The sequence below is a fragment of the Cryptomeria japonica genome, chromosome 5 (assembly GCF_030272615.1).
Source record: "Cryptomeria japonica chromosome 5, Sugi_1.0, whole genome shotgun sequence".
NCBI lineage: Eukaryota > Viridiplantae > Streptophyta > Pinopsida > Cupressales > Cupressaceae > Cryptomeria > Cryptomeria japonica.
The window spans coordinates 716184763-716198389 of NC_081409.1; the positions used below are offsets into that span (position 1 = coordinate 716184763).

Below are 13627 nucleotides of genomic sequence, written 5' to 3' on the forward strand. Positions count from 1 at the left end.
TTTCAATGTAATTTTATCAATAAATATAAAAGAATTGCTAAAAAATGACTTTATCAATAAATATAACAGAATTGCAATTGACACCACAATGATTAACAAAGTGAATTGTGGCTGTCAATACCTTAGCATTACATGCGTGATCGCCTATCGGCTTTCGTTGCACGAAAAAAACCGTGCAACTGCTAGTTTATTTTAAATTAACATATTATATCTCCGCTGATTGATCAGCCACGTTCCTCCCATCATTATGCCTGGTTTGATCGATGGAAAGGTCCCATCATTAAGGTTTTTGGTTGACAAGTCTCCAAGCAAAAGTACGATGTACGAGGAATTCGTAGAGATGAATACCATGAGTTGCCAGTACTTTTTCAAAATGAACATATATACGGATTAAACATTCTAGCTGTTCAAAATTCCACTATCCTGCAGCAACTCAATAGTGTGTCCGGAGACTTGACATGGCTTCGCTTCAGTGGATCAAAGGACACTTCAAATCATTCTGCGCTCATTGCGTAGTTCACTTCAATGGCTTCTCTCGTCTCATTGCATAGTTTAAGGAATATTCTTTCGACTCTCTTACTGGAAAGTTTAAATGTGTTGGAACTTCATGGTGTTAGTCCTAAAGATTTATACAACTTGTTTGATGATCGTGAGGTATGTGCATCCTTCCTCAGCCAACGATTAAATTAGAGCAGAGCTTTTCAATTTTGTAACTGTAATATTGATAGCAATTAAACCACTGTTGTAATCGCAGCCTCCTTCGCAGCTGCGTTCATTAGAAGTCGCATTCAATAGAGATTTTGGAAGCGCAAGCACAAGCACAGCTGGACCTTCAACAGTCGTTTACAGTAAACATGGTTCAACTTCAGAGATTCCAGAGATTTCAGAGATTTTAGAGATTTCAGAGTCACAGGAGCTTCCAAAAAATATTGTACAGTGGTTTCAGGCGTGGTTAGAAAAGCTCAATTTCAAGAGTTTGTGTAAGATGGTTTTACAAAATATTCCAGGCCTGAAGATACTCCCAATTAAATTTGAGCAAGTAAGGAATCTAAGACATGTAGATCTATCTGGGTGCAGCGATTTGGAGGTTTTGCCAGATTCTTTTACGGAAGAATTATTTCAACTCCAATATTTAGCATTGCGAGATTGCAGGAAGCTTGTTCTCCAAGATTTGGGAAAAATCTCCACGCTTGAGTACCTCGACTTTCAGGGTTGCTCCATGCTAAGGGAAATGCCCAAAGGAACTGAGGTTCAGAAGTCTTTAAAGCATTTAAATGTGGTCCATACTGAGCTGAGGGAATTGCCTCACAATCTTGAACAGATGGAAGATCTGGAAGAACTAAATATACGGAGCTCGGGATTGACAGAGATGCCATCTTCTCTATATAATTTGAGCAGGTTAACAGATTTGACTCTGATAGGGTGCACTAATCTACTTCTTATTGGCAGCTCTATTGAAAAGTTAGTACATTTGGAAAGTTTCAGAATATATAATTGTGGAATGATAGCGTTACCTGTAACAATTGCATGGGCGAATATGAAAATTTTGGATGTTCAGAATTGTCTACTTGATTTAGAGCAGTTGCTGACAGGAGTGGATCCACGAAATATGCCTCTGGATAGTTCTGAGGCGCAGGGAAGTATTGGTCAGAGTGCTCATCCAAATCGCCCAGGACGTTTAACAGATTTAATCATAAAACATAGCTACATTTTAGAGATGGACATTCCTCAGGCCGAAAGTCTTTTTCCCAAACTTGAAACTGTTGATCTCTCCTACAATCGTTTTTTGACAAAGATTGGAAGGTTACCAAACAATCTGATAAGTCTGAAACTGACGAACTGTTCAAAGCTGACAAGACTGGCATGCCTCTCTAACCTAGCAAGAGTCAAAGTTCTCGACATAAGCGGATGTGGTGAACTAAGGAAACTTAATGTGGAAGGTCTGAAATCAATACAAGTTATTAAAGCCAATGGGTGTTGGAAACTGCGAAACTTTGAGGGTCTGGATCTATTGGAACAGTTATCCTGTTTTCAAATCTCCGTTAGGTCGAATATGCCTTGGTCGAGATGCGGTAGGTCTCATCAATGACAATTCATTGAGAGAGCATGGCGGAGTCAGTTATCATCTCTCCGTGGCTATCTGGTGAGTCATAAAAACAATTCATTATGTTTACCTGAAAGAATTCTAGAAATTTTTTCCCTAAGAGAATTCTAGAACATTTACATTTATATTACCTTGAAAAATTCTAAAACATTTTTTTCACCTGAAAGAATTCTAGAACGTTTTTTTCCCCTTTATTTCTTCTGTGTTTAATAAATCTGTTGATAAATTGTGTTTTTAGCAGGACGAAATATATATATGATAAAATTTCTCTAGAGAATGAAAACTTACCTATATATTAATATATGTTTATTTATATGGGATAAAAAATATATATATATATATATATATAATTTATCTGTATATAAAATTATTTTCTTAAACATAACTTTTAAATATTTTGATTTCTCATAATGTTTCTAGTAACATAGTTGTTAAGACATAAAGGCTGCACCCAAGGGTTATTGCATTGGAGTTTTGAATTGTAGCCATAGAAATGGGCATAATAATTTATAGAAAGAAAAAGAAAAGTCCAATGATAAGCTTCCAAACTATGGTAGCTACAATTAGGACTGTCTTTTTCTTAATTATACCCACAACTTCAAAGACTACCTCTGTCATAATAGAAATAAATTGGTACAAGATCTCAAGGTTAGTGAAAAAATTACAAAACACAAAAATTGATAGAAAATATTATTTATTTGAGTTGATAAAATGATCACAAAGCTTTAAATCTAATGTTATGATATTTGTCAAATTTTACTCATGATTACATAATTTGATCAACTAATCTAAGACAAGAGAGACCGAATGAATTATATATCACCTCTTTATATAGAGGCTTTGCAATGCAATACTAATTCTAGAAACGTATCATGCTAATTTGGTGGAAATTTGGATCCTAGCCTATGTATGCAAACTAAGTTCTCAATTTTTCACAAATAAGATCATTGGGAAATAGTAAATAAGGTTCAATTTTAGTCTTAAAAGAATAGTTGAACACTTTGATTAATTGATCCTTTTTTGAGGGATGTGCAATTGGAATTGAGTATGCAAGATATGGGCCAAATGATAAGAAAGTGACATCTTTCAACAATAATATTAAAATTTAAAACTGTCAATCAACGCAGTAGCTTAGATCTGAAAAATGATGCAAAAAGGAACCTGTGGTAGAAAATTGAGCTTGGAAAAGTTGAAAATAGTTTTATGGTGCCTTGGTTTGAGATGTTTGTAACCAACAAAAATTCTAGATTCCTTATCATAAGGTCTTATAGATCCATCTCCCTTAAATTTAGCCAAAAAGTGTAGAGGGCACCCTAGTCTAGGTGTTTTCGCCTATTTTAAATATAAGAATGTATGTTGTTTTCTTTACACACCTGTAGTGCTCTCTAAGATCAGATTTGAACCTACATACATAAAAATAGTAAAAAATAGTTGTCCTGTATATGGCCTTGCCTTAAGTCAAACCCCATGTTGGTGTCCTTACCTCCATGATAGCTAGCAATGATGATGTAAAATAATTTCTCTTCAAAAGGATAGAGGATAGAACAACATTGAAAATGCTTGAATTGACAAAATATACCTTAGATATGAAACCCTGGTTGCCACATACCAAATGTCTTGGTATTCCTCCTCATCATTAATTAGAATTATGGGGAATTTGGGTACATCAAGTTGCATTTTGAAGAATTATTTAGGCACAGGAATACATTTAAATTCGGAAATATTCATCAACACTTCTTCAATGTCCCCCAAGACTTGCCCTTTTAAGAGCCTTTCGCATAGAAGTTTTGCTTCTACTTTGCTAAAACCTAAATCCATAGAGATGACCAAAAATATGGAAGACATATATGTTATGACCCTATATTTGTGATCCGCAGATAAGACATTGTCCCCAAGAATGGGCCTCGCTGCATGAATACTAGCAAATGGTCATACTGAATGATAGCCTTTAGTCTCTTATCTCCAATCTCACCAAGAAAAACCATTTGTGTTTTGGAAAAGGTAAGAAAAATAGGGGTATCCATATCTTTATTTTGCAACTGTCGTCCCTACAACTATACTCTCACCCCCTCTTTTATCTGAGTTATTGCCAAAAAATTCAACTCTTTCTAATTTAGTGTTAAGTTTTGGAAATTGTCACTAATCCAAATATGACATTTGAGTCATTTGAAGTCCATCACCCCCTAATGAATGGGAAATGTAAGATCATAATTGATTTGATTTCCTGCATGGTATTTCACCGCCTACACACCCTTTAACATCATCTGGAAATAAATGTCCATCCTCTACTTGTCCTTTCCTTGCTACCAAATCCCGTATAAAATCCACAACATGAAACTCAATACCAAATCATAATTACCTAACACCCAAATTTTTCAAATCTATCTTCTCCTGCTGAGTTATCAAGAGGGCACTCCCATAGTCGAGATCTCATCATATGCTTCATTTTTTATCCACCAAAGATGTTGCTCGAGCTGCCAATATTGGTACAACCTTCTACATTAATTTTGCCAATTTTAAAGTTGTATGTTGCCTCCGAGTTTGTCAAAGGATGAGTCTAACAAGATGTGCGATTAATGATCTCAAATTTTGAATTAAGCAATCATCCTCCACAATCAGCTCAAATCACCTGAATGCATGAGATCTCAAACCTGGGTAGTCATGTCCCATCTATCAAGCTCTGAATCATCAATTTAATTTAAATTTCAAACATGATTGTTATCATACTTTGATGCCAACCAATCAGTCCAATCAACCATCCAAAAAGGAAAACATAACTTCACCACCTAAACCAAAGAACCATCCAAAAAAGCCACTTTAACTTTGCCTCCCCACCAGTCTTATCAACAGTCCAAAAAAATAAGCCTAACTTCACCACCTGAACCAACAACCATCCAAAAATGACAACTTGTCATCACCATCTCAGCTAAAAACTAATATTCCTTTTAACTTATCATTAAATTCATTTATTTCTAGAGGTGGATCTGTAAAAACCTTATTGAATTTTATCTTTTTCAAACCACAGTAACAATATTATTGTATAAACAACTGTTTTTAAAGTACATAATTAATATAGTAATAATTTAAAACACAAAAAATCCAATCTCACAAGTTGTTTATCAATAATTCCGTCAGATTTTAGCCCGACTTTTCACTGCCGTGTGCATTTTAAATTCAAATGTTAAACTTTTCACGTGGATTTCAGATCTTTTTATTTATTCAACACTCTAACCCTGCCAAATTTTGTAAATCTCGGCAAATGTAATGCGTGGTCAGACGGTTGTAAATGCAAATATAATATCTCTTCACTTCCTTGACTTTTCTACCTCCGTTCCGTCCGTTTCTTTTTCTGTTATTAATATATAAACCGTATGTTTGAGGTTAACCGTGTTTGCTCTCCGCCTGTTCCCGCCCGCAGTTACATTCAAACAGTTATGGGAGCTTTGAAACAGTTATGGATATCCATCAAAAATCAAAGCATAAAGGGGCATTTTTATCAAATCAGTTGCAACTGTCCTGGTAGACATGTATGTAAAATTTGGAAGGTTTTTTACTATTTATTATTTTTTAGTTCTTTTCGTCTGTTAATTTCATTTGCACCATTATATGTAAATAATCGCTACTTTGGTGTGTTCTGATGTAACAGACAATGCATAGTTAATGGACACTGATTTTCTGCTGAATGTCCAACTGATAATTTCAGCATTAAATTTTTATTTTTATTAAATATTAAGTGGTGTAAGTATTTTAATTTCTGCCGTTACAATTGATTTCACATTTTGCATGTGTTTATATCAAAGCACAAATAACTACAATGTCTCCAAAAATCTACTTTTAATTGTGTTCGATAGATGTTGGTATCATATTTTAAACTCCATATTTTGGCAAAACTTGGGATGATATTGGTAAGGGATGCAGAGTTAGACCTTACACATTTTTACAAAACTTCAAGACCTTTTCATTAAATCTATTTTTTCAATATTTTGCAGTCATTTCAGTTGATGAGACCACACTTCTTTGAGACATCTTGTGCAACCTACTAAATTTTGTAAAACATATTTGATCACCATACATATTTGTAAACGTAATTATTTTGTATAATTTAGATGTAGATATTGTGAGAATAGGGGAAAGCTTGTTTATGTATAACCCCACATTATATATGATAAGTTTGGGTCTAATATATAAATAATTATTATTATGAATGTTTGTTTTCTCTTCGTGTGAATCTAATGTGTTATCTTGAATAGTGATGTATTATAGTTCTATTTTGTGTTTTGTACAATTCTCTAAGGAAGATAATGAGCACTTCTCATGCTTTGGGTGAGACTTGGATAGTGAAGCTAGTGTGTAGAAGCTACAATGAGGAGTCAATCATAAAATACATGAAAGAATTAAACGTTAAGTAGAATCATTGGCATTTTGGTTTTATTGTCAAGACATCGGTTTGTGTTTTAATTGTTCATTGTAATGTCTTTCCAGATAATGCATAATGAAATATATAATGGTTTTTGCAAAAAAATAGAAAAGTTTATTGAAGACACTTAGATATTAATAAGTGCCAAGAATTGAATGGTAGCTACTAATGTGAAGAATTTTTCTGTTAAATAACACTTGTTGGAATGGTTATCAAGATGGACTTACCAATGACAAAGTGCTAACATGCGATTTATTACATGAACACTTAATCTTATTACTTAATTGATGTGTTTGGATTCAAAATATAAATGTGAGGTTGAGGTATTTGTGAGAGGTGATAGGTAATAACAATGTACATGGCATAATGTGTCAATAAAATTATGTTGACATAAAAGTTCAAGAAGACATAACAAGCACAAATGAGGTGGTGCAAATGTGAGAGCTCACTCATAAAAAGATCACATGGATGTTTCAGTTAGATGTGGAAGGTTTGAGCAATTGTATAAGAAAATCAATACAATGAATGGAGCACTATGTATGTACCAAATGTTACCAATATTGAGATTGAATATATATGCTCAAATGCTAATGATCCAAGCTATCACTAGGAGTGTAATGTCCCCACTCCTTGAGTGACCTATCAGGGAGGAAAATTCACCTGACACCCATCTCCACAGGTGAATTCTAGTGTTTGGGGATGATCTACTTGCCAAAGAGAATCTTATACTTAGTCATTTTTTATGACTTTGGTAATTTAATAAAGTAACTTTATAAATTAAAGTTATAAAAGCACTTTTCTTAAAAAAGAAAAGTTAATTTCTTAAATGATGATTAATAAGTAACTTTATTTTAAAAAGTTACATGACCCCATTCCTAGGCAAGTAATAACCTTTTAAAAAGTGGTCAATTCTTTAATGATGAGACATCCTTCATCGTTGAGCGCTCAATTGGAAGGAATAAAAGATTCCCTGGCATCTTGGAGATGCCTCCTTAGGGTTCGATGCTTAAAGTAAGGAGAATTCATTTTTTGAAAACATTCATTCAATTTACATTTTTTATGACAACTTCTTGGTTTGGCATGAGTTGCAGCAGTGATATTCAGGTTTGGGAGCCTGAAGAGGGTGGCAATCTTCCTATGGTGGAAGTCGGGACGATACCCCCATCACCTCCAGCATTCCCACACAGTATTTATGTTCGTGTTTGACCAATAAGGGTTAGAAACAGTGAGATCTGTCCTTCATTGGCATCAGCTGATTAGAGACAACAGATCTGGGCAGATTGCAAGTTGTTTACATCTGTTTGGGTGTCATTTATTGCAGGCCGTACTACTCCAGCTGGGTCGTACCTTCACCTCTTGCCTGGGGACCATAAGAAATAAATAAAAGGGTTGTAACTTCAATAAACTGCTCAGATTTCATTGTTAGGGTCTCAAAACAGTAGATCAGTGGTTTTGGTGAAGAGTCCAGCAAGTATAAGAGCTGTATGAATAATTCATTCAAGAAAATTGCCATTTTCAGGGGATCGTATCAGCCAGATTCTAAAAATTGACCCAGTCCAACAATATTCTTAATTATTATGTTTTGGTAATTCATTTTAGTAATAATAAAACTCATTGGCGTTGTTGATCCACATTAGAGACGTCAAATTCAATGATTTCTTCAGTTCAGGCAAATAAGGAAGCTCAACGAGGCAAGCTAGCACTTCCCGTAGGCCAATTTTGGTTTTAAGTGCATTTAGTGGTGAATTCATTTGATTTTGTAATTGCTGGTAATAAAGTTCATAATTCCAAAGCTTCATTTCAGTTAATTTCAGTTAATTGCTCTTGGTATTTTGAAATTGTTTTTTATAATTCACATTGCCAAATCTCAAGTAAAAATCCTAAAAACTATAAAACCACAAAATTCATGCAAAACTTGAAACAAAACCTCCATTGGTCCTAGAAATTCAGTTGGTAAACCTATTAGATTTGGAAAAGATTTAGTTGGTATCTTTTGGTGGTATCAGAGTGATGATCTTGCAAGCCTGGGGTCATCAGAGTAATTCTATGCAGCGGGGAAGATTTGGTACCTACATATATTACACACGCAGGAGACCTAGAGTGGATTTTAATTTTGTCACAAAACCACCCATTGAGACTAATATGGGTGATATACCTGAAGGACAGAGGAGCCTACCTAGACAGGAGAGACAAATTCCACTCAATCCTGATGAGATTATGAGGAGCTTGGTTGAAGCACAACCAATAATTGTTGAAGCAATCAACAAGTTACAGGACACACTTGATAGAATGGAATTGGGAAATAATAGGGGAAGGCACAAGAGCCGTAGCAGGACAAAATCAGCTGTAGGAAGTAGGGGCAGCAGTAGAATTCCATCATCCTTGAGCAATGCATCCATTTCACCACGGAGGAACATGACCCATACTAGGACAACAAATAGGCCTATGCTTCCAAGATTCACTCCTAGAGATGTACCACCATTGGTTGAACCTCAAAATGGAATCAACTTCCAGGACACAGTTATGGCTGTTAGCGATGAGTGGGCACGTCTACCAGCACATGTTAGAGACGCATTCTCATTGCATCAATATTGTATGCAGCGTCGTGATTCCATGAGGGGACAAAATGATAGGGGACCCAGACAATAGTGGAATAATGATTTGAAGAAGGCTACAGATAAGTTGATTTTATCCACTTTTCATGGCAGCGGTTCCACTAGCGCACGAGCGTGGGTTCACAAGCTAGATATATACCTCTCCTTAAAACCCATGGCTAAAAATGAGGCCATTTAGATTGTTGTCCTACATTTGGAGGGTGTCGCATATGACTGGTGGCACCATGGATTGGTCACATAGAATCACACTCTCATTCATTCATATGCAGAGTTCACAGATAGGCTGATTTCCAGATTTGACAGGAAATATGTGGAACTTTATTATAGGGATTTAGCTCTCCTGAAACAGTTGGGTCATGTGGATACATATATTAATGAATTTCAGCATATCGCAGTGATGGTACCAGAGATGCCTGTTAGGAGGGTAGTTATGCTCCTAATAGAGGGACTTCATGAGAGATATCATGGTTTATTAAAGGCTTTGAAGCCTAAGACTTTACAGGAGGCTATTCAGCTCATGTTACACTTGGACACCACTCCTCCAAACTCCAAACCCTTCCAGAAGCCTTTCAATCCACAGAAGCATAACACATCTTCTCCTGGGATTGATCAGGAGACTAGAAATGAATTAAGGAGAAAGAAATTGTTTTTTAATTGTAAGGAATCTTGGGAACCGGGTCACCGATGCCTTGGCAAAGGCAAAGCTCATCTCATTCAAGTGAGCTCAGATGTGGAGGATGAGCACATACAAGACACTAATGATGAGGGAGAGCATGTTGAGTCTCCCCAGATTGAGCTTGATTCTACCGATACACAAGCTACAACCAATGTTACCATGGCCACTCTTTCCAGTTATCCTAAGTTCCACACTTTCAGATTGAAGGGAACTATTCAGGGGCAACGTTTAGTGTGTTTAGTAGATATTGGAGCAACCCATAACTTTATTGATCAGCATATGGTAGAGAGACGTGGGTTATAGACAGAGGAATTTTTGGGATTTGGTGTGAAGGTTGCAGATGGTGCAGTGTTGGGATGTACTAGGAGGATTCCTCAGCTCAGTATCCAAATGGGGGACTACACTTTGACAGATGACTTTTATGTCTTACCCTTGGAGGATTATGATACAGTTATAGATATGCAGTGGTTATAGGGAATTGGGAGATATGTCATTGATCACCGCAGAATGTTGTTGGAGTTCTTAGTTGATGGTAAGAAGATAATACTGAGGGCATTATCAGATGGAGGCCCCAAGGAGGTTTCCTCTCGCAGGATGGAGACTATCATTAGGCATAGAGATATCCTTTGGGTTACACAATGCTTTGTTTCATCTAAGGCACCTTCATCTCAGGATGGCAATTCATATCACATCAATATACAACAGATTTTAGATAAACATGGGGTGGTGTTTGGTGATATACCACCTGATAGAGGCTTTGAGCATGTGATGGAATTAGAGGATGGAGCAAAACCAGTCATGACCACTCCTTACCGCCATCCTAAGGCGTACAAAGATGAGATTGAGAAGACCATCAAGGAACTCTTGGACATGGGGTTCATTAGACCGAGCTCTAGTCCCATTGCTTCTTTAGTTTTGTAGGTGAAGAAGAAGGATGGGACCTTACACGTGTATTGACTACCGTGCACTTAATAAGAAAACCATTAAGAATCAGTATCCCATTCCATGCATAGATGAGTTGTTGGATGAGCTTCATGGCTTAGTTTATTTTTTGAAGATATCTTCGATTAGGGTATCACCAAATTAAGGTGTGGGAGTCGGATATTCATAAAATAGCCTTTAGATGCCATTGTGGTCATTATGAGTTCTTAGTGATGCCTTTCAGTCTCACTAACGCCCCTGCTACATTTCAGTCATGTATGAACCACATATTTAGTAAGCATCTGCATAAGTTTGTATTAGTATTCTTTGATGATATATTGATTTACAACAGATCATGGGAGGAACATCTGAAGCACTTAGATGAGGTGTTGAACATTATAGAATTTCAGTCCTTGTATGCTAGGATGTCAAAATGTGAATTTGGGCTCATTGAGATTTTATACTTGGGTCATGTGATAGGAGTTGATGGAGTCAAAGTCCATCATGAAAAGATCCAATCTATTATTGATTGGTCACCTCCCAGGAATATTTTAGAGTTGCATGGTTTCCTTGGTTTATGTGCTTATTACAGGAGGTTTGTAAGGGGTTACTCTCAGCTTGCAAAACCCTTTACAGATCTCACCCGAAAATGGGCTTTCAGATGGACTCAGGAAGAACAAGAGGTATTTAATAGACTTAAACAGGTAATGAGCACTTGTCCTATGTTGGCACTTCCTGATTTCTTGCAACCTTTTGTTCTTGAATGTGATGCTTCAAGAGAAGGTGTGCATGCAGTACTTATGCAAAAGCATTATCCTATTGTGTATGAGAGTAGAAAACTGAAAGATAATGAGAAATTATACTCTACCTATGATAAAGAAATGTTGGCTATTATGCATGCTCTCTCAATATTCAGACAGTACTTAGTGGGGAGGAAATTCATTGTTAGAACTGATCATAACAACCTTAAGTACTTTTTAAGACAAAAAGATCTTAATGAGAGGCAGTAAAAATGGGTCAGTAAGATCCAAGCATATGATTTTGACATTGAATATGTCAAGGGGAAAAATAATGTAGCCGTTGATGCATTATCTAGAAATCCATCCATTGCTGCCCTTTGTTCATTGAGTGAGATTTCAGCTAATTGGAAATCTCAACTTTTAGTAGAGTATTCCAAAAATCAGCATGCATGTGAAATTATGGATGAGATCGTCGAGAATGATAGGTCCACAATTGTGGATGATGTGATTTACTACAAGGGAAGAATTTATTTAGTTCTAGAATCTAAACTAAAAAATCAGATTTTACATGCTTTTCATGACACTCCTATAGCAGGACATCAGGGGTATGGTAAGACATGCAGACAGATTATAGAGAGGTTCTCTTGGAAAGGCCTCAAAGATGACGTTTTACATGTAAGGGAATGCATTACTTGCCAACAAAATAAAACTGAAAATACACAACCTAATGGTTTGCTGCAACCATTACCCATTTTGGAGCAAAAATGGACCAGAATTTCAATGGATTTTATCACGGGTCTTCCCAAGGTGCAAGGGAAAGATTGCATATATGTAGTAACTGCAGTCACATAAATTTGTCCATTTAATTAAATGAATATTTACTATTTATTTGATTATTAAATCCACTAGCCAACAGTTAAATAAATTAATATTTAATTAATTCATCCTTACACTCTTCTGCTATTAATAAAATAAATTATCTAATTTATTTAAATTAATTCATTAAACCACACCTCTAAACCAAATAAATAAATAAATCATATTTATTTAATTTAATCCCTTTCCCCTTCTAAATAAATAAATTAAACACTTATTTAAATCCCTAAACTACCCCCTCCCACCCCCCCCCCCCCAACTTGCATTCTCCTACAAATGCAAGTTGCAACCACAATTGAAATAAAGTAATTTTATTTTAATTTAAATCCTATTTTCCCTCACCTACCAAACCCACTTGCAATCCTAAATCCCCTTCTAGACTCTTCTAACCACTTTCTAAATTATTCTAACCCCTCCTAATTAACCTAGTCCCATCCCCTAATTATTGTCACATTCCTAAGCAACTTGAAGTCACTTCTCAAAGCGTCCAAAGTCTTTGAAAATCATTTAATGCTTTATGTGTTCAACAAGCTAACCCCTAAAGTCTTCCAAACCACTAATGGCTCTTACATGACCATTAATGGCTCTTACATAACCATGCATGGTTAACTCAACTCACCCACATGGTTAGAGACTTTCTCTCTAACTCATCCCCCATTTGACTCATGGGTCTCTTCAAACATTTATTGCTTTGACCATGGTTATCCTCACTAACTCTTGCACAAGAGTTTATCCATTGGATAAAGACATTATTTATTGGATAATGGCTTTATTCATTCAACTCAACATTAACCTTACCTCCCAAGTTAACCTTCAAGTCATGTCAAGCATTTAATATTTCTTTCCTCTCCCCTCAACCCATCTCATGTTTACATTTATTATCCTGGAATTGGGTTGAAAGCCCTCACATGGATCATAAACCTATCAATCCCAACCCTGGTTGAGATTACTCAATCTCAACCATCCATTGCTCCATTTTTCCTATAAATAGAGCTCACATTCCTCCTTTTCAAATCCTCAAGCATCCTCAAGCACATCTATAATCTTGAAATCTTGTGTGCATCTAAATTATAGTGAATTTAGGAGAGCATTTTAGCATAATATACATTTGTCTTTTGCCTAAAATTAACATTAGTTAATTTACATAATATCTTACATTTAGTTTATTTTACACTTGCATTTAGCATAAACAATCATTTTCAATCTTGAATCTCCATAAGACATCTAGAATAGTGCAAAAATCTACTGAGAGCTACACTCATTTGGGAACTTGGAGAG

At 35.8% G+C, this 13627-nt stretch overlaps 1 protein-coding gene across 1 annotated transcript; it reads left to right on the forward strand.

Annotated features, from left to right (window-relative positions):
• Nucleotides 1–525: 525 nt before the first annotated feature.
• Nucleotides 526–7901, forward strand: LOC131876118 (disease resistance protein TAO1-like). The gene is made up of 5 exons (XM_059220906.1): nt 526–654; nt 755–1940; nt 2047–2143; nt 7613–7707; nt 7843–7901. The coding sequence occupies exons 1-5, from the start codon at nt 526–528 to the stop codon at nt 7899–7901; spliced, it is 1566 nt and encodes a 521-aa protein (XP_059076889.1).
• The last annotated feature ends 5726 nt before the right edge of the window (nt 7902–13627 follow it).